Source organism: Akebia trifoliata, chromosome 14, assembly GCF_017979445.1.
Source record: "Akebia trifoliata isolate Shusen 1 chromosome 14, ASM1797944v1, whole genome shotgun sequence".
NCBI lineage: Eukaryota > Viridiplantae > Streptophyta > Magnoliopsida > Ranunculales > Lardizabalaceae > Akebia > Akebia trifoliata.
The window spans coordinates 11,470,644-11,498,322 of record NC_141388.1 but is presented as its reverse complement, the minus strand read 5'-3'; the positions used below and the strand labels follow the sequence as shown (position 1 = coordinate 11,498,322).

The 27,679-nt window shown below is 34.6% G+C and overlaps 2 protein-coding genes across 4 annotated transcripts in view; both read right to left on the bottom strand.

The window, feature by feature from the left end:
• VLN1 (villin-like 1) overlaps positions 1-11,200 on the bottom strand; it is a 35,150-nt gene extending 23,950 nt beyond the window's left edge. Inside the window, exons 1-2 of one of the 3 annotated variants that reach the window (XM_086422486.1) lie at positions 10,889-11,200; positions 9,725-9,828 (exon numbers count right to left, since the gene is read on the bottom strand). In XM_086422486.1, the coding sequence (XP_086278612.1) occupies positions 9,725-9,780 (56 nt within the window). In that variant the 5' untranslated portion in view covers positions 9,781-9,828; positions 10,889-11,200. Of the gene's footprint in view, positions 1-648; positions 1,855-9,724; positions 9,829-10,888 lie in introns of those variants that run through there. The other 2 variants (XM_086422487.1, XM_086422489.1) reach the window with 2 other exon arrangements.
• A 4,087-nt stretch (positions 11,201-15,287) lies between these two features.
• LOC147386255 (clathrin light chain 2-like) lies at positions 15,288-19,855 on the bottom strand. Its single transcript, XM_086422912.1, has 3 exons — positions 19,279-19,855; positions 18,313-18,466; positions 15,288-16,015 (listed from the first exon to the last, which is right to left on the bottom strand). Exons 1-3 carry the CDS (start codon positions 19,710-19,712, stop codon positions 15,608-15,610), a joined length of 996 nt encoding a protein of 331 aa, XP_086279038.1. The 5' UTR covers positions 19,713-19,855; the 3' UTR covers positions 15,288-15,607.
• Positions 19,856-27,679: the final 7,824 nt, after the last annotated feature.

Genomic DNA, 27,679 nt, shown 5'->3' with positions numbered 1-27,679 from the left:
TGAAATTGGAGCCTCCATGCGGTGTAATTTGTGGATGTGAGTTTTAGAGGTGCTTGTGCTGAAACGTTAATAGCAATGAGGTGTGTGGTGTTGTCTAGAGGATTAATGACGGTGGGGTGGGGGGTGGTTGATGACGGTGTGGTGGGAGTGGAGGCCATGACTTAGAAAGAAAATTTTTGTGGTGGAGGTGTGATCGGCTAGCGTTAAGAAATGGGTGGCGTTAGCCTTGAGGCTCTGATACCATGTAAAGATCTTATTTGATTTAGAATTCTTAGATGGTTGTTACAAATGCCCAAATAGGGTATTTATAGGCATTACAAGAATAATCTAGAAAGTCTTAGTTATCATATTCTAGAAGATTGTAAGAATAATCTAGAAAGTCCCAACTATCATAATCTAGAATATTACAAGAATAATAAAGAATAATCAAGAATAATCCGGAGATATCCTATTAGAAATCACTATTCATTTCATGAAGTGAATGGTGACTTTCGACCGAAATTATCAAATTTTATCATTTCCTACAGGATAAATGAAAATTTATTCAATATTCCTGTCATTTCAAAAAATTGTTTTTTATGTCCACATTGATCAAAATATTTCCATTTCCAGACTAACCATAATACACACCCAATTGAAATTTAATACCTTGTATATGGGAAATTACAGAATGAGTTGCCGGACTATAAGGGTACAGCCTACAGGCACTGGTTAAAATCTACGTCAAGAAAAACGATAGTATTTTTGGCTTGATCATCTCAGCAACACTCTTGTTTGTACTCAATCCGATAACAATAGACATTATTTCCAGGTCTATAAACTTAAATTTGCTATAATAGAACTTTATTCAAAGATATCCATCTTTTGCAAGGTTTGAAATCCTAGTAGAGATGACATGACTCCCCAGAGTCGTACTGATTTCAGAAAAAAATTATGACATCAAGACACCACCATATATGGTATATCAGAGGAGGAGAACCCCATTACGATCATTGTGGATGCATGGTTTCTATTTGGGCTTAGATCAAGATTCTGCGATGCATTAGAGGTAGAAGACCCCATTTGCATAATTCTAGGAAGACCCCACATTGGGAAGATGCAATGAACTGCTTTTATAGAGAATGGAAGGCCCATTGAACCGCATTTTTAGGATTTCTTTCATTATTTTTAGCCAGAGACCTTGCTGTGATTTATGTTCCAGCCGCATATTTATTTAGTATTGCAGGATATTTAAAGAGTTTTTGTAAATCAGAACTTAATCTGAAAATCGATTCTCTAAATAAATGCGGAAATAATCTGAGAATCGGAATCTGAAAAATGGCCAAAAATCTATATGAAATACATACCTCCAGCCATTGATTTTTTACTCTTACGCTGTGGATCTTTTGGTCTCGATTTGGTACTTCCAAAACTCTGATTCACTCCTTAGATGGTGAAAAAATTAAGGAGATTGAGAGAGTGAGCAGTTTTGGGGACCAAACGGTTCTTTTTATAACCAAACTTAATCGAGGCTTCCATCAAGCACTCGACCACGTTTTGGTTCGTTGCCACAACTCAGATCTCTAGTGGGTCACATTTCCTAACTACAAGAAACGTGATAGAGGCATCGTGGACCACCTCAAGGGCTCCGAAATAGAAGGGTTACAGATCTATTTTAGATCTGTCTGCAAGAATCGGAGCTAACATTCTCCCACTTGGTCCACAATACAAATGTCTTATCTTAAACCCATCAATAATCTGTATTAAGTAATAAATACATGAATCATGGCGATAAGTCCTCTAATGACGAGTATTACCTTCCATGTATTACAATGTATTTATTTCTTAATATTATACTTTATGTGGTAACATTTCTTAATGAATAAACCCTATGTTTATTCTGGTCTTACACAAAATAAGTTTCTCAAAATAAATTAAGGTGCACATAAATATGAGAAAACATCACAATCATAAGAGTTTCATTAAATAACATTGTACATACAATGAAAAACTACATAATAGAACCAAGTCCCATATTCACTACATGATCCTTGAATTTCAATGGTGGCATGTCTTTAGTCAAAGGATCAGCGATCATCAATTCAGTGTTAACGTGCTCAATGACCACTTTCTTTTCTTTGACACGTTCCCTTATAGCTAAATACTTAATGTCGATATGTTAACTTCGACTTCCACTTTTGTTGTTTTTAGCCATGAAAACAGCAGCTGAATTGTCGCAATACATTCTCAATGGCCTAGAGATAGAATCCATAATTCTAAGGCCAGATATAAAACTCTTAAGCCATACACCATGCGAAGTAGCCTCAAAACAAGAAACGAACTCGGCTTCCATTGTGGAAGTGGCAGTCAAGGTCTGCTTGGCACTTCTCCATGATACAGCTCCATCGGCCATCATAAAAATGTAACCTGATGTTGATTTGCGTGAATCAACACAGCCAGCAAAGTCCGAATCTGAGTAGCCAATTACTTCCAGATTGTCAGTCCGTCTATACATAAGCATGTAGTCTTTAGTTCCTTGAAGGTATCTCATCACTTTCTTTGCAGCTCTCCAGTGGTCTAAACCTGGATTACTCTGATATCGTCCCAACATTCCCACAACAAATGCAATGTCAGGTCTTGTGCAGACCTGAGCATACATTAGGCTTCCGACAGCAGAAGCATGTGGAATGTTTTTCATTTGTTCCCTTTCAAGGTCGTTCTTCGGGTATTTGTTCAAATTGAACCTATCACCCTTCACAATGGGCGCAACACTTGGTGAACAATCCTTCATCCGAAATCTCTCTAAAACCTTATTGATATAGGTTTCCTGCGACAGACCCAAGATACCTCGAAATCTGTCTCTATGGATCTTAATGTCAATGACATAAGACGCCTCACCCATATCCTTCATATCAAAGTTTTTAGAGAGGAATTGTTTCACCTCATGCAGCAAACCCTTATCATTGGTTGCTAATAAAATATCATCCACATATAAAACAAGAAAACAAATTTTACTCCCACTGACCTTCTGGTATATACATTGATCCATAATATTTTCTACAAAACCAAATGAAGAAATTACATTATGGAATTTTAAATATCATTGGCAGGATGCTTGTTTTAAACCGTATATGGATTTCTTAAGCTTGCAAACCAATTGCTCACCATCACTAGAGGGGAATCCTTCAGGTTGTTTCATGTAAACCTCCTTCTCTAGATTTCCATTAAGAAATGCCGTTTTCACATCCATTTGTTGCAACTCCAAGTCAAAATGGGCTACTAATGCCAAAATAGCATGCAAGAAATCTTTCTTAGATACAGGAGAAAAAGTCTCCGTGTAATCGATTCCTTCCTTCTGAGAGAATCCCTTAGCAACGAGTCTTGCCTTGTATCTCTCAATGTTGCCTAATGAGTCTTTCTTTGTCTTAAAGACCCATTTACAACCAATGGCTTTTGCACTATTAGGCAACTCAACAAGGTTCCAGACTCCATTACTCTTCATAGAATTCATCTCTTCCTCTATGGCATTGTACCATAATTTTGATTCTTTACAACTTATGGCTTGTGAAAAAGATTCAGGATCATTTTCGGCTCCAATGTTGTAGTCAGATTCTTGCAGATACACAACATAATCACCAGAAATTGCTGACTTCTTAGTTCTAGCAGATCTTCTTAATGTCGCACCATCATCTTCCTCGGAAGTATGAGGTTCAACTCGTTGTTCAGAAGTCTCGGGCAACTCTTGAACAACCTGATCTACCGGAATGTTGTCAACAGCTTGTGGAACTTCAATGATTGGTTGTTTAACACCAGTTTGTACTTGAGGGGTGCTGTGAACAATAACCAATCTATTACCTGAAGTGGAAGGTTGAGACTCTGAATGATCATTCTCAGAACCTATAGTCCTGATTTGATCGCTCCCACTGATCAAGTCATTTTCAAGAAACTTTGCATTTCTCGATTCCACAATCCCAGTATTGTAAGATGGACAAAAAAATATGTAACCTTTAGACCTTTCGGCATATCCAATGAAGTATCCGCTAATGGTCCTTGGGTCCAGCTTCTTTTCTTGTGGATTATAAATTCTTACTTCAGACGGACATCCCCAAACGCACATATGTCGCAAACTCGGTTTCCAACCTTTCCATAATTCAAATGGCGTTTTAAGAACAGCCTTGGTTGGAACTCGGTTTAATATATACACTGCCATCTTAAGTGCTTCAGCCCACAAAGAATTAGAAATATTGGAGTTGCTCAGCATACTCCGCACCATGTCCAAAAATGTTCGATTTCTTCTTTCTGCTACACCATTCTAATCCGGTGAACCAGGCATGGCGTATTGGCCAACAATCCCATACTCTTGAAGAAACTTTGCAAATGACCCAGGTGCTTGTCCATTATCTGTGTATCTGCCATAATATTCTCCACCTCTATCTGATCTCACGATCTTAATTTGTTTGCCGCATTGTTTCTCTACTTCAGCCTTAAAGATTTTAAAGACATCTAATGCTTCGTTCTTATTATAAGCATGTAGAAATACATATATCGTGAATAATCATCTATAAAGGAAATGAAGTATTTCTGACCATGTGAGCCATGTCTAGACTACATATATCAGTGTGTATGATTTCTAATATAGCCGAACTCCTATTAGCACCTTTCTTTGACTTGTTGGTCTGCTTTCCCTTTATGCAGTTTACACAAGTCTCAAAATCAGTAAAGTCCAGAGTACTAAGTATCCCGTCATTTACTAATCTTTTAATTCTTTCTATGGAGATATCACCTAATCTCCAGTGCCATAATGTAGAGGAATCCTCATTAATAACACATCTTTTAGTGCCAATTTGAACATGCATAGCATTATAAATGGCATTGTTTTGTAAATTAATGCAGTAGAAACTATCAGACAAAATACCATTCCCAACACAATCAGATTTATAAAATAAACTAAAAGATGTTTCTGAAAAGTGAAAGGAATATCCAAAAGGTACAAGTCTTGAAACTGAAATCAAGTTTCTAGAAAAACTTGGAACATAAAAAGTCTTTTCTAACTCTAAAACATAACCACTACTTAAAGTTAAACAACATGTCCCTACAGCTTCCACATGTGAGCCCATCTTGTTTCCGGATAAGATGCTTTGCTCACTTCCCACTGGCTTCCTTAGGTTTTGCAAACCCTGCAAGGAATTCGAAATGTGGATTGTTGAACCAGAATCAATCCACCATGTGTTAATATTTACATTAACCATATTAGATTCATAACAAACAAATGAGATTGAATTACCTTTGTCCTCAAGTCATTTATTAAATTTGGCGCATTCCTTATTCACGTGTCCCGTCTTTTTACAGAAGAAACACTTGGAATTTTTCTTGATATCAGCTTGGGGAGGTATTTTACCTTTCCCTTTCTGATTAGCCTGAAATTTGCCCTTTCCTCGCTTAGCCAGCATTGCACTCTCACCCAGTTTCATCATTAGCCTTCCTTCCTCTTGAACACACATGGTCATGAGTTCATTAATTGACCATTTGTCTTTATGTGTGTTGTAAGAGATTTTGAAGGGTCCATATTGATGCGGAAGGGTATTCAAAATGTAGTGCACTAGAAAAGACTCCGACATTTCAACCTCGAAATTCTTTAATTGAGCTGCAATATCCCTCATATGCATGATGTGCTCGCGCACACCTTTGACATTGGTAAGCCTTAGGGATGAGAACTTCATGATTAGGGTACTTGCGAGTGTCTTCTCTGAAGTGACGAATTAATCATCAATGGCCTTCAGCAAGTCCCGGACATTATCATGCTGATCTACGGAATCACGAATACCAGCAGAAATTTTTGTCTTAATGAACATTACGCTGAGGCGATTAGATCGCTCCCATTTTTCATAAAGCGTAATGTCTACTGTAGAACTGGTATCGGAAATCGCAGGTGATTCGTCTTTCCTAATAGCATAGTCAATGTCCATCCATCCTAAATGAAGGAGAATTCTCTCTTTCCATACTTTATAGTTATCACCTTTTTATTCGGGAATATCACATCGGATATCAGAAAAATTCACAATTTGTGAAGCTGCATAAATTAAAAAATTACATGTTTATGTTAAAATTGAAACCTAAATAATTTCATGCTTTACCAATGTAAATCATGTTAAAAAATTGAGTCTAATGATTAAAAATTACCTATGGGCTAAATTTTTAATTCAAAAGATTCAATCATTCTTTATGATAGAATATATCAAATTATTCACTTAATTCGTAATTATGCAAGGTATATAATTTGATATATATCCTATCTTATATTAAACTTTATGATAAAACTACCAAATTATTAATTCATAATTCCTGTGGGTAAGTTATGAATAATTTGATATTTTATCCTAATTAATTATATAAATATAATAAAATTTCCTGTGGGATAAAATTTATTATATTAAGTATAATTAATTACAATTGATGTCTAAATAAATTTTATATGATCCTAATTAATTATAGTTTTATTTAATTAAAGATGTTGTGGCTATTCTCTAATTAACTAAAATTATATGGATCACTTAGACATTATTCATTTATGCTTAAAAAATCATTTTGCATAAAAAATTAACTGAACCTAACATGTCATTATTATGCATAATCAATCCTATAATTTCAAGCATAAATATTCATCTAAAAAATTTGCATAATTAATTTAAGCAGAATAATTAATACATGCAAATATATATAAATATGAATAAATTGCATACAATTAAACAAACTGAACATATGCAAAATAAATAAATAAAAGGTAGGCATGATGCTAAATAAATGCCTAAACAATTTTAGAATTTATTTTATTTATTTGTTTTATTTATAGAAATTGGTCTTCTTCAACTTTTAGTCTATCCGATTTCTATCCGATTTCGATCTGATACAACTCATCAGATAAAACTCCAAAAAAATATATAAATATAGTTTAAAAATTACATAAAAATTATAAATCTAATTTCTCAATGATTTTTCGACCTTCCAATTTCTATCCGATTTCGATCTGATGCAACCCAGCAGTCAAAATCGGTCTCCAAATCAACATTTTAACATTAAAAAATTGTTTACAAAATACATAAAATTAGAAATCTAATTTCTCAATGATTTCTAGCTCTAGTATGTATCAAAATCAAATTTTAAAATAAAATTTCAACCAAAAACAGAAAAATATATATATTTTTGGATACATAAAAATTAAATTAAATTATCAAGGCAGAGATTTTGAGGCTCTGATACCAAATGGAAATCAGAACTTAATATGAAAATCGATTCTCTAAATAAATGCGGAAATAATCTGAGAATCGAAATCTGAAAAATGCCCAAAAATCTGTATGAAATACATACCTCCAGCCATTGATTTTTTACTCTTACGCTGCGGATCTTTTGGTCTCAATTTGGTACTTCCAAAACTCAGATTCACTCATTAGATGGTGAAAAAATGAAGGAGATTGAAAGAGTGAGCAGTTTTGGGGACCAAACGGTTCTTTTTATAACCAAACTTGATCGAAGCTTCCATCAAGCATTCGACCACGTTTTGGTTAGTTGCCACAACTCAGATCTCTAGTGGGTCACGTTTCCTAACTACAAGAAACGTGATAGAGGCATCGTGGACCACCTCAAGGGCTCCGAAATAGAAGGGTTACAGATCTATTTTAGATCTGTCCGCAAGAATCGGAGCTAACAGTCTTATCAAATACTTGTTAGTTGTTCAAATTATGTTGTAATATCGACCACGGATTAGTTTTAATGGCTGAGATTAGTTTCTAGGATTTAGAAAATTTGTAGAAATTTTATTATTCAATTAATGAATGAAATTCAGAAATTTTGAGTTCTCCGGATAATGGATGGTGTGAAACTCTAACTTGATCAGATCCAAGGTAAATACTTCTCCATGGTCTTCATCATCTTCTCCACCCCCATCTTTATTTTTTATTTTTTTATTTTTTATATCCTTATTGCTACCCCAACACCAGCTGAACCTTGATGCCTTACAATACCCTAGCCACAACTCTCCAACACCCCCCTAAAATATCCTAAACCTTGGCCGAACTACCCCAGCTGATCCCTCTTTAGATTAGCTTTAAACAGTCAAACCTTGTGGAACCCACTCTATACCTCAACCTAGGGTTCATTCCAGCCAACCGAAACCCCTTTTCTACCTCCTAACCCCACCAAAACCTAAACCTACCTAACCATCCTACCTAAAACCCTAGTTTTGCCCCCAACCTCTTACCCAAAACTAATTTATAGCTTTACTCTAGCTTGATTGAGATCATTGTTGATATATTTTGAATTTTGACCTAATTTATGATAACTATCAAGTCCTTTCATTGAACACACTTGAACCTAAGTTAATACTCAAAATCCTTGAAAGGATCAGAAGAATCCTAACTGTGTGTTGGCCAAACTCAAGGTCAGTGGAAATCTTAACTTCCATAGGACCCTCATTCACTATTTAAATAGTTTATTATTGTAAGATTGTGATGAAACCCTGGATTAATTTTTAGTTGCCTATTAGACACTTATAATTACTTTGTGGTTGACTATGCTTTATTTTATACTTTGAATTGTTAATGTTAATTTGTTCTAGAAAACCACCGAACCTTTATGCTCCAAATACTTTCTAGAGAGAGACCAAACCAATTTCTTCTCTTCCAAATGTTATATTCAAAGAGAGAAAAATAGATGAGTTTTTTGGACAGTTTTTGAAATCTTAAGGGGAGAGAAAGAGAGAGATGGATGAGTTTTTCGGCAAGTTTAATTAATGGAGGGTTTTAGAAATTTAGGGTTTCTTGTAGGACCTTTGTTAGCTAAAAAAAATAGATTTTTTGAAATGTAGGATCTCCAATTCGGTTTTTGAAATCAAATTCATTCTCCCTTTCTCTACCTCTCTCCCTTTCTCACGTTCCCTCACTTTCCTCTTTTTAAGGCTTCTTCTCTTGGGTTTTTCTAAGAAATCTTAATGAAAAGACAAGGATATGTTAGTCTTTTACATAATAAATGCTTGTTTACATAATAAATGCTTGTCTTTTATATAATAAATGCTAAGGGTATTTTAGTTTTTGGATTTAAATGCCTTATTTGCAGTAAATGCTTTGGAAATCAATGTCAACATCATAAATGCATTTATTATGTAAAAGACCAACATACCTTGTCCTTTTCACTAAAAAACAAAATAGACAGGGGTATTATTGAAAAATGAATGTGGTGGAGAATGCTAACGTCCCCATGAGGTCTTGGACGTTAGCATTCCCATATATACATATAGGTACGGATCATGGGACATATGTAAAAACAATAATTTTTCAAAATATGGGTTAGAAGTTTCAGATTGGCTTGATTGGCTCATGTAGAAGTTGGACCGAGGACCTCGTGTGGGCCACATTGGCCCAAATGACACCTCAGCCCTCAAGGATTCATGGCTTATATTAGGTTTAAGAAAAAAAATCTGCTTGATCAAAGGCTTCAAAAATGGACAACCACTGAACTTCCAAATTTAGATTGCATTAATCAATGGTGAAAAATGTCTTTTGTTTTTATTTTTATTGTTATTTAGTTTTGTGTTCTACATCCAAGTGGTACCCAATCATGTTTTTGGGTGCCACATGAATGTGCAGTCCATATAAATAGGTGGTCCTTCAGTCCATGCAAACTAATCTCATCTATATAAGCAAAAGAAGGGCCACATGACTCTATAATGAATGAAACAGTTATAAAAGATTACGCTTTTATTCCTGCGCCTTCGAGAGCAGCATCGACAACTTTATTGAACAGCGACATTGTTTCCAAAGGAACTGATCCTCCACAATACGTCCCAGATTATATTTTCTACAGTTCAAGATTTCACATTCATCACTTGCACATAAAAAGGAGGCCCATATAACATACTGATGAAAAGTAAGATAGAAATTCAAGCTTAGTACATTTATTTTATATAGAAAGATATGACCGTGAAAAATAGCTTTACATCTTCATCGAATGCATTTCCCTTATTTGCAAGCAGCCATATCATATTTTATCTCCATATTTGAACTCCAAAGAAAAAGACAAAATCATATACAAAAATTTCCTTAACAAATAAAAGCATCATGAACTAAAGAAACATCGAGGATTATGTGGACAAAAGTGGCCTTTATTGAAACCATTCATGTAAACTATACTTGAAACTTTAAATGTTCAAATATAAAAAAGGGCACCAAAGTTGACTCTAGCAAATTGAGGCTGTTAAACTTCTCCTATGATTCTTTAGTAATTTAAAATGGATGCTTATGCATAAGTGGATATAGTTTTGTTAATTTGTACTTATTTATGATGATTCCAGGTTATACTACAGAAAACTGAAATCTATTTCTCAAAAGTATCAGCTTGAGAGAATTTTTTTTTTTTTTGATAAGTGTAAAGTTTTGATTAAAAAGAAGAAATAAACTACAAGAGGCCAAGATAGTCCCCCAAACAAAGAGGAAAAGCAAAAACAAATGGTGAACGTTGATCCTTCAACATAATTGTGTGTCTGAGTATATATTTCTTAAGTTGATCCTTCAGCATTCATTAATTATCTCAAATAGTGAGCGTTCTCAACCATATTATTCATATTGGTTAGCATTCCACCATGGGCATATAATTTGATAAAATAAATTTGTGAACTTGCTCTGCTCTTTATTATAATTCTAACAAATCCCATAACTTATACCATAAATCCACAATACAAGCAAATATTTAAATTGGAAAACCAGAAATTGAGAAGCAATTCAATTTCAAGCTTGACATCTCAAATGTAAGATTCAATCCTACAAATTTACAATCCTAAGCAAATTCAATATGAAAATTGAAACCGAGTGCAAATATAGAAAAGGATTTTAAAAAAATCAATAAATCCAAATCTATTTACCTTTCTCTGCAATAATTCGGGAATCCAATAGATAGAAACAGAATTCAAGCTCTCAAACCATAATCGAACATAAATGAAAACGATGAGTCGATCGAGAAAAACAAAAAATAGAAACCCTAGTGAGACAGATAGAGAGAAGTAAGTAGGTCTGAGTCTGAACTTTAGGGCTTTTAAAAAAAGGAGATTGAAAAAAGGGAGAGAGAGAGAGAGAGAGAAATGGAGATAAAGAAGAAAAGCAAGTGGTAGGGACGAACGTGGAGCCATGATAGCTTTTTGATCTTAATGTCGGGCCCACCAAGAGGAAGTTGAGAAGCATTTCTTCCATTAAAAAAGGGCTCGACCACTGCTGCCTCTCTGCACGTCTTTCCCGCCAATCGCCATGTCAGCTGTTTCGAGCTTATTAGTTGCTTTCAATGTTTTCAACGACTAGTTTTTGATGGACCGGTAATCAGGTGAGTCCACTCGGTTTTCGCTCGTCCGGTTTCTTTTGTCTGAGTTTTTTATACTCAGGATCTAATCATGGTTTTAAAACTCAGTTTCGCGTCTCGGACAAGTTTTCTGATACGTTTGACACGTCTCATTCAAAATTTTCAAAAAATGAACGTGAGATATTAAATCTCGTTCTAAAAATTGACTTGTGCGTCCATCTCATTCATGCATGATACTGAGACGACTCAATTGATATGTCTCGATCTCAAACAAGTTTTGAAACCATGGATCCAATACGGTGTCCCATTAAAGGTGTCCATGTGGCACACTTTAGTTGGAGTTTAAATCATGTTGCACTCCTAACCAAGCCATACACCTAGTCCAATGTGTATGTTCTCCCAATCAAACGTGTCATGTGGACACCTTTCCTATTTATAGGAAAGGTACATATGTCTTCTATAAGTAACTTATAGAAAATGAATTAAAAGCCAAAAGCACTTCATTTTTGTTTAAGGTAAGAAAAAAAAATCATCTTCAACCTTCAAACTTCAAGAACAAGAGAGAAGAAAAATCAATAATTTTTTTTTTTTTTAAGTCAAGACCTTGGCTTGAAGACTAATTAAAGGAGGTTTTTGAAAAAAAAAAAAAAAAAAAACCTTAGAATTTAAAGAGTTTGTCGATGATGGGTATATTTTTTGGTGTGTGGGTGGGTGTCAAGGATTTTCAAGGTTGAAGATGAGGGTAATTATATCATTTTATGTTAATCTTCAAAGAAGACTACAGTCAAAGGGTTCGTCAAGATATGATTAATATTTAGAGGTATGTCGTAAGGGACCGAGTGGTTACAAACCACCTTTTACCAATTGCACCCCCGGATTAAAAATCCTCCCTTGCACTTTTTCACCCCCTCCTTTCTCAAAATGTTTACAAAAATTTCAAAATATCTGTGCATGCATGCTCAAATGTTATAATCCGAGCATCTTTGTATGTCACAAAAAAAGAAGAGAAGTTGAAAATCAAGGATTGAGAAGGTTGAAGTAGATAAAAACTTCGAAGATGGGAGTCAAAAATTTAACCCAAGAGGTTGTAGACGACACATGCAGATTAAGCTAAAGTTTAAGATGAAGGTAGTTAGGTCATTTCAATTAATCAAACTAAGGGGGTGTTTGTTTAACGCTAATTTCAGCACTTAATGCTAAATGCAATTCAGCTTCAGCAATCAATACGTTTGTTTACTCCACATTTTTAGCACTTATTGTTGAAAATACGTGAAAAACATTAAGTGAAGTTGGATCACTTAATTTTTTTGCTGAAGCGGTAAACACCGGTCTTTTTCAACACGAACAAATATGCCCTTATACTTGAAATGATATTACCTCTTATGTCCTATGGATAATGATATAAGCACCCCACAAATTAATAAGGCAACCCACACCAATATTATCTCTTTCCTATTTTCTTTCTCATCTACGTATTTAAATAATATTAATTTAAATTTTAAAAAAATATTAATTCAAATTAAAGAGAAAGAAAATTTCAACCCTTAAAGGGTTGAAATTTTCTCTCTCCTCCACGCATTTAAATAATATTAAATATTTCAAAAAAATAAAAGAGGAGATAGAAATTCCATTTTTCCATTTTTTATTTTTTAGAATATTTAATATTTAACAAAATATTTATATTTAATATTCTCTCTCTTTAATTTGAATTAATATTATTTTTTAATTTGAATTAAAAAACTTTAAAATTTACTTTTTAAATGATGTGGAGGAGAGAGAATTTGTTCGGCTAGGTTTCCAAAACGAATTTCATTAAATATAGTATTTTTTTAATAAATAATTTTTATTTTTGGATTTTATTAATAATTTCCCCTTAAACATACAACTGTTGAAAATGGTAATATAGTCAATTTACCAATTTTCAACATTAAGTAACAAATAGATTTATGTGATTACAGCGCTTAATTTGAATCAGTTCAACACAATTCAAATCGATAAACATACAACAATTTCAGCACTAAAATTCAGCGCTTATACAGTTTCAGCAATTATAATCATTCAGCACTTATTTGTTCAGTTTAACAAACAACACCTAAGAGGCATGCCATCAGTTTGAAAACATATAAGGGATATGTTCAAATCAATTCAAAATTTTGGTGGAACCTTTGCTTTGGATTACACTTAGTGTCTTCAAAGATGTATCCCAAATATTAATTAAAATGTAGAGGCGCCAAATAAAACTAAACAGCCACGTGTCATATTACGAGGAGGGTACCTCCAATATTTGAAGCGACTTGGCCGTTTCAAAGTCGGACTCTAAACTAATACCACAAAACTGCAGATTGTCTTATAGATATCGGAATGATATTGAATTTTACACTTAAATAACCACAATAATATAGGCATAAGTCGAAACATAAAAAATAAAGATATAAGTATTTAATCTTAGGTGTTGTTTGGGGACAGTGTTTGGGTTGTGCGACTCTGTATAAACAAGACTTGACATTGTAGAGATTTTGGTACCTGGTTGATTTAGAGCAATGCTGGTGGTGTTGTGTATGTTGAAATGATCTTTTCCTCCAACAAACCACAGAGTCGGATGGATTTGTTGCAAAATTGATTTCGACATGAGGTTGAGCTTAGGCCAATCCGCCCAAGTTGCAGTCTTAACACACCCACACACACCAAATATTTTCTTCTCAAATCGCTCTCCATTTAATTTCTGCCATTTTCTCAAATCAACCTCCCACCCCCATCTCTACCAGTTGTTCTTTTATTTTTAATTTTAATTTCAATACTTCTTTCAATTGAGAGATAATCAGTCATTGTTGGATGTTTTAGTGCATGATAATAGTGAAATTTCAACTAAGCTCATTATTAAAAAAAAAAAAATGAAATATAAATATATATGTATAGCATAGTGAAACTATAATAATTCTTTTCCAAAACATACTTTAATTAATTAAAATAATTTTACTTTCTTAATTATTATCAATTTTAAATGTTAAAGAAATGTTTTTTCCCTCAGTAACGGGAGATGACAACATTGACTTCAAAAGAAAGCGCATTTTCACAGCTCCTGTTTTTAGTGGTAAACAAAAATTTTAATATTTTATTCATTTATAATACTAAAGCTTATTTTTCAAATATTTATAAATTAGATTTATTTATTATTAACTTATTCAAGTCAACTCACAAGTTGCAAACTTAAAACTATGATTTTTAATATTAGGAGTGGAGGTAATCCTGAGAGAATACCATTGGGAGATGGGAAAAATCATTTTCCCTTGGTGTGGGGGAGTGTGTGGTGCTTAAAATGAGACAGGTTTTTTCTGAAATTCAAGGAATTTGAATTCAGATTAAAAAAATGGGTCGGATAAGTGTTGATATCCCTTTACCCGAGTCAGATCTAAGTTGGATATAAATCCAACCCTATATCCAAATGATGTTTAACTTCGTAAGTTATATTTTTATATTTTTTGAAGTAATTTTCTTCACTCAACAAAAGACAATGACAAAAACCTCCCTCTAAAAAGGAAGAGATTTGAATTCAAGTCACTTTTAACCACACCTTGAACAATACTCCTTCAAATAACCTTGAACGATATGAAATTATTTAATGTGAAACAATTAATTCGATTGGGTCAGATCCGGGTATGGATTTTGTGAAAGCAAAATGATTCAAATAGGATTTTAACTTAATAGGATCCAAGTTGAATCTAAATCTAGACCCAAATAAAAAAAATGGATATGAATATGGATGTACTCACATCCGGCTTCAACCCAACCGGTTCTAAGCCCTAGGTGTGGGTATACATTTTCCCACTCAGGCTAGAAAATCACTGTGGGACAGAATCTGATTTTCATGATAAATACCTAATCTCGCGCCTAAGAGATATCATTCAATAAGAGGAATCAGTTTCTCATCCATTTTCCATGTAAAATTTAAATAATAAAAAAAAACCCTAATATGAAATATAATGGAAACAGCAACATTAACATAAACTCCAGTACCAGGGAACAAACATCTTTCTCTTTTCTACAACCAGAAAACCAATAGACATCCAAACAAGCATGATCCAGATAAAAAGGACACAAGAAGCTTTCCACCTGGACGGGAACGCAATCTCAAAAGTATACTATACTACATGAAAGCAAGACATGAAACGCTTTCAAGCCTATATATATATGAGAAGATAACCAAATTCAAAAATATAATACTACACAATCTAATACTATTTTTTTAAGTCTTGACATACAAAAGCAGATGCAAAGGCCACATAGAATGCTCTCAATTGGCAGCTACAGTCTCAGGGGCCGTGGTCACGGCCACTGCCTTAGCAGGAGGAGAAGCAGGACCCTTAGAGGTAGTAGCAACAGCAGTGGTGGGAGCGGTTTTACCATCTTTGGCAGGTGCTGCAGGTGCAGGTGCTGGTGCTGGTGGAGGAGGTGGAGCAGTCTTCATGTGTGGAGGTGGATTGTGCTTGAGCTTCACGAGAATCTGGCGCATTCTTGAGAGATCAGTTGGCTTTCCAGGTTTTGGCCCTTGGATCACAACAATTGAAGGCTTCTTGTCCTGGTCCTTCTTGCCTCGCTTCTTCTCTATAGCTGCCACTTCATACGGGACAAGTTCTGCAATTGCCTTCCAGTAATTCTTGTCGGCCTCCGCATGAAACTTCTCTTGATTGGCCACAAAGAGCTGACATACAACGACATATTAAGTCACTAAAGTTACCCCACCATGGCCTAGGAGTAGCAAAAAAAATTGGGTTTTATGGGAGTAAAGAGGAGGCCCATCTTATTATAATGAATCCGCCAAAAAATTACAACAATTTAATTCAAAAGCAAGAGCATTTAGTGAAGTTAATTTTACAAAATCCATACTCTTAAGTTCAACACATTAAGTACTTAATTATGTGCAAGAAACAATGCAAAGACAGACACTTCACGACGTAAGGCAGTTTGAAAGCTTATTCTCAAAACTGAACAGACCAGATTTGATATATAAGGTTCCAACTCAAAGACCAAAACCTGCTTAAATTGAATCAGTCCGGATTAATTATGAGCTCAAGCAAACTACGGGTCTATCTTAAGAACAATCCCAATCAAAATTAAAAAGGCAAACCACCCTGAACGGTACCATACTATGTTTACTTGCACCAATTCATTATTTGTAACAGGTCCCTCTTGAGACTTATTGTTGTGTAATTCCATTCCCTTATTGAAGCACTAAACTTGCAGGCCATGTCAGGTCCACCGTCACTGCTCCTACCAGTGTTAGATGTTTCATAGACTTCCACAAAGAAATATTTCATGACAACCCTGCACAGTACAGATAGTTTATTAAAATTACTCAAATTCATCATTCACCCTCTTGAAACCCATCATAATATTGCCATTTCCATTCCTGTATCAACGGTATTACATCTGTGGGTCATATTAGGCTGACCAACAGTGCTCACACAAACGTCAACAGTAACTTCAAGGACTTCCCAAAAGAATATTTGCATGCAATGACAACAGAAATGTGGAGGATAAGGTATTTGATGACCCAAACCAGCCTGAACTAGTGAGATATGAACATAGGCAACGCACCACAAGCTGATGCAAAAGACACCTTACTAATTCATATCAGAATTCCATTGTGCTCCATAGCACTAACCCAATTCTAGCTGCCCCAAACTGATCTGTGATACCAATACTGAGGAAACCAATGGTAGCCCATAGCCATCATTATAGTTTTAGTGCAATAGGGGAGTAAGACAAAGTGAAAAACTGTCGAAGTGATAAACTTAAGGTTGGCTGTGCTTCGTAAACCTACCCCTCGGAATGCATTGCATGGCCGACGGACATAATCTAGGAATCAGATTATCAGACCATCTGGTGGATCTTCAAATTCATATCTAAAACCAAAAATTGGACACTAAAAACATAAGGCTTTTATTTTTATTTTTATTTTTGACAAGAAAGTGGATTAGTGGTTAGCAATTAGTAGGTGAAGGCGTGTCATGGTATCAACACTCAAGAGAAAAAAATGAAGATATTCCAGCTCATTCTGATTCTTGGATCTATGCCAGTCCAAACAGTGTCACTTCAGAATGGTAGTTCTGTTTCCCTGTAGTGCACCTAAGCGGTTGAGAGAGTACCACATGGCAGCGACTTTGAAATCCATCTGTTAGAATATTTGGAGTTCCATGACCGTTCATTTTCAAAGTCCCTGATCAGGCTAAAGAACTTTTATTTAAAAAATCAAATCTGATCTAAGACATGATCCTTACATGCCTGATGTCTTAGTTTTTTTATTTCAATATGGCCTCTCCACCGTGGAAAGAGTACTACAGAGAACTTCGGGAAAGAGGAACTACAGAGGATCCATTCCCCTCCAGAATAATGAGCATACATCTCTTCACAAATAAAATACCACAAGCTACTTCAAGCTCGTCCACTCATGCTATTCTCCTCACCAAGTGAAAAATCTAACTAGCCTAAAAGCAGCTCCCTGGCCTACATCTTTCTTCATTATTGTACTGATAGAGAGAACTTATGTTAATTATAAATAAAATAAAAAGACATTAGCTATTGACGTTCCAAAAGTTGACAATTTCATAAATACAACCATAAAGCTTAGTCACAAAGGTCCATTTTTTTAATACAATAAAGGCAATACTTAGAGAACACCAAACACTATGTACAACATTGTACCGATGCCTGACTTGAGAAATAGCCTTTCCAAAATGATCCAAAGATTCCAAGATTGATAATTAAGAAAATAAGACGAACACCAACCAAAAACTACCGGGGAAAATAAAAAATGCGAGCTCAAGTACACAAAACTAAAAATTCAGAAACAACCATAGAAAAATACACATGGGCTTCGTGCACACTAACCTAAAGATCCAGTTTATGTTACTATTTGACTAGGATAACAGTTCATATTGAGAATTACTCCCTAACAAAAATGATAACCATGCAACTAAAGAAACATAACCCACTCACCTTCTCCTTTTCCCTGTTAGTGGATTTGTTCGTCTCAATGTTGAGCTTCCTCCTCTGATAGAACTCGATTTTGTATTCATCTGCTTCATCAATTATTTCATTTAGCAATTCTTTCTCCCTCTTCTCCTTCTCCTCTAAACGAATTGCATTCTGCCTGTGAATTTGGAACTTAATGAGATCTATAGAGTTAACAAAGTAAATTCATGTGAGGTAGCAAAAGAAATTAATGAAAGATAGACCAAGGAATAAAAATTAGGAGTTCTTCAAATTGGTTCCTGATTTTATGACAATAAAAATGATATAACATCAAAGGCACTGTCTATACCCATCAGCTTGCATCAATCAAATTATGGAACAAAGTTCGTACCAAATTAAAGTTAACCATGAACTTCAAACCCTATATACAACCAAAAAGACGATAGAAATAAAAGAACGAACACAGATAGCAAGATTTTTATGTGGTTACATCCCCAGATTTCTCCCTACACCTCTCAGATCTCTCGAACCCTGAAAACCTAGTTTCCCTATCAAATTTCACTTTCTTGATGATCAGTCACCAATTACATCCAAGGCATCTATCACAAAATTAACCATTACAATAAGATCCGAAACCAATCAAAATCACACGACGTGACACACGCATCTAGTGAAAAAAATACAATTATAGACATTCAATCAGATTTTTAACAAACTAATAAACGATTGAACACAGAAACAAATCAGACACCATCAAAAGATAGATGTTTCAGATCATTTCCATATATGATTGGCAGTCAACACTTCAATCTAATTAAACAGTTGAGCTAAGAAAGATTCCAATCGAGAACAACTAAAACCCTAAATCTACAAGATCAAATAAGAAATTCATCTTTAAGTGGGGAAATCAAACTAAATATCAAATAGATCTACTAAAAAATAACAGAAAGAAAAAAAAATCAACAAAGACGAATCAAACCACGAGCTCACCGTCTCCACTCTCTGAGTTCGAAACCTTCCTCTTGCATCTCCGATGGAGGCGGCAAAATCGGACCATCCGATTGAACAAATCCCTCGTCGAAACCTTTTCCGTTCAATTCCGGCGAAAACGACGATGATCCCTGATGATCCGACGAGAAATCACCACCTGTACCATATTTCGACTGTGGAGATGGGGTTTCAGGGATCGCCTGTGATGGAAACCCTTCTTCTCCAGCGTATGAATGATTGTTGAACATCGGATCATCAACCGAGTCTTTGACTGATTCATTGTCTGCGAAATTGGTGAACGAGTCGAATCGTTGAGAAGGGAGACGAGGGTCGTAACCTAAGTAACCATCGTCATCGAAGGGACGAGTCGACGCGGTGGATCGAGGGTCTTCGCTTTCATGTCCGAACGAGCCAGTTAATGAAGAAGAAGACATGTTGATTCGATTTCTAAACTGAATTGATCTCTCTCTCTCTCTCTGCGCGGAAATCTCGTTCGCGAGTCCTGCTCGTGCTAATGGACGCCTGTTGGTTCGATTTCTTATCGTTCGCTCCTAAGGTGGGACTGTGGAACTTGTGGAAATGCTTCGAGGGCTATTAAATATGGGTCTTGTTAACGTGTGCCCTAAGGGCACACATTAAAGTGAAATAAATACACTTTGAAAATTGATTTTGTACCGAAAATGCCCTTAATTTTTGTTTTACTAAAATACCCTCAGATTCTGACTTTCAAATGTATTTATTGCTCTTTAACATGTGCGGCACACGTTAACAAAACCCCTAGCGAAGTTTCTCGCTTCCTCGACATTTGTTTGGTTCTAGGATGCACGTTGGTGCGCAATAAGCATATACCATCCTAACATCCTAAGAAAAATGATAGTATGCATTGAAGTCGGACCTATATAGACATCATACCAAGGTCCACTCTACAAGAGATTCTTTAAATAGCCTTTTTTTTAATAAAATAAAAAAAAAATCTTTAAAATTGACTTGCTAATCTAAATCATCTTCTACCCACCATTTATTTTTTTTATTTTTTTGTTTTTTTTTTTTCCAATTGGAGGAATTTGACTTATTAGAGCACTCGACTAACCCTCAGGCACTTGCAATACATTCCCCCTACACTCATATGGTAATTCCTATGATAAATCATTGAGGGCCTGTTTGGTAGTAACAAAAATTGTTTTACATATCCTGAATAGGATTTTTTTTTATACTGTAGTGGAAATCTTTACCCAGATTACCTTCCATGCTATTTATCTGACATTGATCCTAATATGGGTTTAGTCTACATATTGTTTGTCTAACAATGATGGATCTCATTGAATTACAATTAAGTTCCATTCTAAAATCAATATATGGGGCATGTTCGGCACCTTACTATTTACCCTACATGTTTTGTCCTACATGGGTTAGAAATCATCCTCACTAAAAATCAGTTCATTCTAAAACTTCTAACCCATGTTAGGACAGAACACGTAGGGCAAATAGTAGGGTGCCGAACATTTTCCTCGTTATATATATTTATGAAATTACAATTGAAACAAATACATAAATGAAAATGGCAAGGAAACTCAAGTTAGCATGTTCGAGACACTTAAAGAAATCTTAATGTTAAAAATAATAATTTGGATGGATTGGTGTAAGAAAATTGAAAGTTAGGCTACCCTTACAAACTTAATAAGATTTCAAATCTTATTAAGGGTCGTGGGAGCATATTATGTCATCAAAAAACATGGTTCATTTCCACATGGATAAAAAACACAAAATTTTAAGAATTTTGAATATAAAAAATTTATTTTTCATCGTTGAATTTTAATCTTAAATTTGGGTTTTTACATGAAATCTAGAAGGTTGTGGTGTTATATTGTCAATTAGGTAATCCATGTGGGCCCAACAACCATTAGTAAAATTTGAAATCTTACTACATTAATAAGCAAAATATTTTTCAAAGATAATGGTATGGTAGAGATAGGAGGTTATAATGGGAAAGTGGAATCCCATGTCTTTGGTGGGATTCCAATTTCCCCCTTTTTAGTGTTACACTAATCCTTTGTGGGTCTATAATTTTAGTTAATGCTTAAAAAACTGTGAAACAAACAATAAAAAGTGTGAGTTACTAAATCCAACCCTAGGGTTAGATAGCTTATACTATATATCAAACATAGCTTGAGGGTTTCCCCCAAGTGATAATTTGAATTCAAGAGGCAAGATCTTTGCTCACGAGGGTTAGCCTTGGTTATCTCACCAATCCTTTGGGGTTATCACTCAAATGTTTGGTATTGGGTTAATGCTTCACTTATTTACCCAATCACGAAACCCTAGGTCCAACAAAAATCATGGTTTTTAAAGATTTGGTATCTCGTCTCGTATTAACCCTTGGATATCGAGTGGACTCAGTCGAGTCATCTCATCTTATACGAGTCAAATCGTTTAAACTAATAAAATAATTTAATCATAATTTTTTCTTACCATAAATGGTATCGTGGAAAAATCCCACCTCCACTTCAAGATTCACAACATTGCCTACTTAGCCACAAAAAAGCACTTGTTTACGCATCGGTATGTTACTTACCAAAGAAACTCCAATGTCAAAGATGGATTCATAACAATTAATTATACCATATCAAATTATCTTCAAATGAATAAGATTTTCCAATGGTCTTCTCCTTTTTAGACATCTTTAATTCATACTTCTTTTTTCATCCTCCATTGGGATTCCATTGTGATATTTCTTTCTTATTTGGAGATGAGATATCAATCTTTTGTCTCGATTTCCTCCTCAATTCTATGATTTGGGTTCATATGTTCTTCACATGCGAATCCTAATTGCTATTCTCAAGGGAGAAAATATTTTAACACTTTCATTAGTACCTCTGAAGTTCCTAACCTTCATCAAAAAGTTAGACTTTGTACTTCTTTTATTGATCTTACTTTGACAGTCAACCTGGGGATATCCCGAGAGCACCTTTTATAACCACTTCAATTGAATTCCCTTTGGAAGGTATGAATATCCTTGGGATGACGGATGATTATTCTTGGGTACAAAATTATGTTTACACAAGGTGGATGAGCATACACTCAATCAGAAAATCTTTTCTTTTATATAGGTAAAATATCTATATCACCTCTACCTTCTTTCAAAATGACTAACTACCCCTTCTAAAAAAAACGGCAAACCCTTATTTTCCAAACTGTCTTTGAATTCAACCCATTGGTTTTAATCTTGTTTTAACCAAATAAGAATTTGTTGATAAGAAATCTTTGTGCTAAGTTAATGTACCACAATGGGATATTGCCACATGTATGAAAAAAACCAAGCGTGATTGGTTGGTGGAGATAAAATTTAAGTAGAAAATTCTTGAATAGTTAGTGTGAAGGGTATTTTAGGCCTTCCACTCTTATACCTTTGTTGTTAATGATGGTCATCTAGACCAAAACATTTTTCTTTGAATCCTCTCTGACTTTGGGTGATTGAAAGTAGTTAAAAAAGGGATTAAGACTTCAATGTGGTGTCTGCCAACGTTCCTCTAATGATTTTGTTGGTAACGAAGTATTCAAAAGAAAAAAAGAAAGTTTGCAGAATGGGGAGAAGAAGATTAATAAAACTATAAAGAGTTTAATTTCTCTTTTGTTTTTCTTTGGGTCAATTTTTTTTTAATATCTCTTTTGATCTTCGTTTCGACATTTTATGGCAAAAATACCCAAGACAAGTGTCACCACATGACTGGCTTGAGTTGGATGGAAATTGACTCACTTTCATTGGGGAATCGTGTCAATATCTTCATTAATGTTACTATCAAGTTTTATTAGCAGTGTCTCGGCCTAATCAATGCTGAGTTAGTGTTAATCCACTGTTTTGAGGTGGGGGAGACAAAGGATCTTTGATAAGTGATTTGAGATCTTACATTAAATGGGAGGATTTCTATGCAGAGGAACTTAGACTGCATTTAATTTTTCGTCTTATTAGAAAACGGATTTGAATTCGAATTTGCGATCTCACCCACTAGATAGACTTTTAAACTGAGGAAAAAAAATATTCACTGAGCTTGCGCATGTTTCAGTGGGTTGATTTTAGACCCCGCTTGCTTATTTTCTTTCTCTGTGGTGCTATGTTATGCCTTTATAATTCCCAACTTTCACCTCAATCTGTATCAACCTAGGTGGTGTCATTACCTTTCCTCAGTATACTAGTACAAATCCATTACTCTTTTATAATTCTGATGATTGCAGTGACTGTGCTTTTGGAGCTCGGTTAATATTGTGCTTCGTGCCCTTATTATCAGAAATATATATTTTACCCTCTTCTTGTTATGTTCTATTTGAGTTCAAGGTACAAAGCTTGGTTGTTCTTTGTTATTGATTTTGACTTAGGACTTGTTCTCCCATGACATGTGTCCCCATTGGGTGACATTACTAAAATGGTTCCCATAATTAGGAGTTCGGATTTTAAGTGATTTTTCAATATACTTGCCAACATCCTAACGATTTATCAACTTAACGTAATAATTCTTAACAACAAATTCGTACTCGCTTTGACGTCTCATCTCGTTCATGGATGAAATTAAATTGACTTGGACAAGATAAATTATTAAACTCGATTTCAAATTATTTATTCATATATATAAGGTTGATAAAAAGATGTTTAATCATGAAATCATATTTTATTAAAAAATAAATTATTTTAATAAAAATATACAAAATTTGGTTGACTCAGTTGGCTCTTACCGATTCAGATGAGATTTTCAAAATCTCAACCAAGTTAACTTGTTTATCTTGCGAGATTCCGTAGGCTTGAGTCGCCTTGTCTATCTGTCCCATTGATGGACAATTTCGACATGACTCGATCTCAATCTCAGTCGAAATTTGAAACCATGATTCTACCCCCATATGCATCGACTGTGAATAGGTTCAAAGTTTTATAAAATTGATGAATGGACCCCACCTAGATTCGCCATTTAATTTAGGGTTAATTGAGTATACTTTTTCTTAAGTAATTTGATTTGCTTATACTTATTATTTTACCATTATTTCATATAAATACTAAATTAGAGGGTTTTGTCGCATTTATTTTTAGAGAAAATTATTTAAAAAGAGTTAAATATTTATAAAAAGTAATCTATTTTCTCAAAAATTACCAAAAACAAATTAAGTCGTTGGACAATCTAGCGTTTTAGTAACTCACTGGACTATGTAGCATTTTTTATTATTATTATTATATATATATATATATATATATATATATATATATATATATATATATATATATATATATATATATATATATATATATATGGTCCCGTTTGGCACCCAACCATTTACCCAACAATTTGCCGAACATGTTTTGTCCTACATGAGTTAGAAGTTTTGGAATAGGCTGATTTTTGGTGAGGATGATCTCTATGGCGAGGAGATCATCTTCACCAAAAATCAGCCCATTCTAAAACTTCTAACCCCATCACAAATGGTTTACAAAAAATGGACGGTCCACGTTTTTTCAACTTGTAAACATGTGGTTAGAAGTTTTGAAATGGATTATAACCGTAGAGATCATCCTCACAAAAAATTAGCCCATTCCAAAACTTCTAACCCATGTAGGACGAAACATGTCGGGCAAATTGTTGGGTGCCGAACATTTTCCTATATATATGATTAGGATCCGTATACACATAAAGCTACTTATAAAGCTACAACATGTTTTGTCTTATATGGACAAAAATGTTTGGAATAGGCTGATTTTTTGTGAGGATGATCTCTATGGTGAGGAGATCATCCTTGCCAAAAATCAGCCTATTATGAAACTTCTAGCCCATGTTTAAAAGTTGAAAAATTTTAGACTGCCAATTTTTGTAAATCAGTTTTGATGGGGTTAAAAGTTTTGGAATTGGATGATTTTTTGCAATGATGATCTCCTCACCATAGAGATTATCCTCAAAAAAATCAGCCTATTCCGAATCTTTTTAACCATATAAGACAAAAACGTTGTAGTTTTACATGTTTACGGAACCCCACCCATATATATATATGTATATATAGGGTCCGTTCCCCTCCTTAAGCTTTACCCTACACTTTAACAAACCTGTTTTGTCCTACATGGGTTAGAAGTTTTGGAATGGGTTGATTTTTTGTGAGGATGATCTCTATGGTGAAGAGATCATCCTCACCAAAAATCAGCTCATTCCAAAACTTCTAACCCCATAAAAATGGTTTAAAAAAAATGGACGGTCCATGATTTTTCAACTTGTAAAATCAGCCCTCATCACAGAGATCATCCTCACAAAAAATCAGCCCATTCTAAAACTTCTAACCCATGTAGGACAAAACACGTTTGTTAAAGTGTAGGATAAAGCTTAGGGTGTTGAACATTTCCCATATATATATATATATATATATATAGGATGGCGTTATTACGACCCCTATGCGACACACCATTTTGTCTTATATGGGCAAAAATGTTTGGAATGGGCTGATTTTTTGTGAGGATGATCTCTGTGATGAGGGGATCATCCGGCAAAAAATCATCCCATTCCAAAACTTCTAACCCCATCAAAATTGATTTACAAAAATTGGACGGTCTAAAATTTTTTAACCTGTAAACATGGGGTTAGAAGTTTCATAATGAGCTGATTTTTGGCAAGGATGATCTCCTCACCATAGAGATCATCCTCACAAAAAATCAGCCAATTCCAAACATTTTTGCCCATATAAGACAAAATGGTGTGTCGCAAAGGGGGTCGTAATAACCCGACCCATATATATATATATATATACACACATAAAGCTACTCATAAAGCTACAACGTGTTTTGTCTTATATGGGCAAAAATGTTTGGAATGGGCTGATTTTTTGTGAGGATGATCTCTATGGTGAGGAGATCATCCTTGCCAAAAATCAGCCAATTATGAAACTTCTAGCCCCATGTTTACAAGTTGAAAAATTTTAGACCGTCCAATTTTTGTAAATCAGTTTTGATGGGGTTAGAAGTTTTGGAATGGGATGATTTTTTGCAAGGATGATCCCCTCACCATAGAGATTATCCTCACAAAAAATCAGCTTATTCCGAATCTTTTTAACCATATAAGACAAAAACGTTGTAGCTTTATGAGTAGTTTTATGTGTCTACGGAATCCTACCCATATATATATATATGGTCCCGTTCAGCACCCTAAGCTTTACCACACACTTTAACAAACGTGTTTTGTCTTACATGGGTTAGAAGTTTTGAAATGGGCTGATTTTTGGTGAGGATGATCTCTATGGTGAGGAGATCATCCTCACCAAAAATCAGCTCATTCCAAAACTTCTAACCCCATCAAAATAGTTTACAAAAAATGGACGGTTCACGATTTTTCAACGTGTAAACATGGGGCTAAACATTTTGGAATGGGCTGATTTTTGGGGAGGATGATCTTCTAATCATAGAGATCATCCTCACCAAAAATCAGCCCATTCCAAAACTTCTAACCTATGTAGGACAAAAAACGTTTGTTAAAGTGTGTGGTAAAACTTAGGGTGCTGAACATTTCCCATATATATATATATATATATATATATATAGGATCCCATTTAGCAACAAACATTTTGGCAAAACATTTTTCAAACACATGGGTTAGAAGTTTTGGAATGAGCTGATTTTTGGTGAGGACGATCTCTACGGTGAGGAGATCATTATCATCAAAAATCTAGTTCCATGTTTATAAGTTGAAAAATCGTGGACCGTCCATTTTTTGTAAACCATTTTTAATGGGGTTAGAAGTTTTGGAATGGGCTGATTTTTGGTGATGATGATCTCCTCACCCTAGAGATCATCCTCACCAAAAATCAGCCCATTCCAAACTTCTAACCCATGTTTTGCCAAAATGTTTGGTGCTGAACATTTCTCGTATATATATATTTATTAGAAGGGTATCTGGGCTAGCTTGCGCGCACCAACTATTCCCTCTTCCCCGAACAAGACTTTCGAAACATGATTTTAATCCTACGGCCCGTGACCACTGATATTAGTAGCCTGTTGGAATCGAACTTGAGACCACAGGGGGAGCACACCCCTTGATCTCGAAGTGCTACCACTCGGCCACCCATCTGGTGGTTCTATGTAGCATTTTAAATGGAGGCTAAATTGTTCGGGTGTTAAAGCAAACAATTAAAACACTGGACAATCCAACGTTTTAATCAATCAGATGGCATTTTTGATTAAGCAATGCATTTTAACTCATTAAAATGCTGGAGTTTTGACAATACACCAGATTGTCCAGCGACTTAATTTGTTCATGATAATTTTTCAAAAAATAGATTATTTTTTTGTAAATATTAAAATATTTAACCCACTTTTATTAATTTCCCCCTTTTTTTATTGTCCAAAATGTAAGGTTGAACATATATAAATATATCCATCTTTTATTAT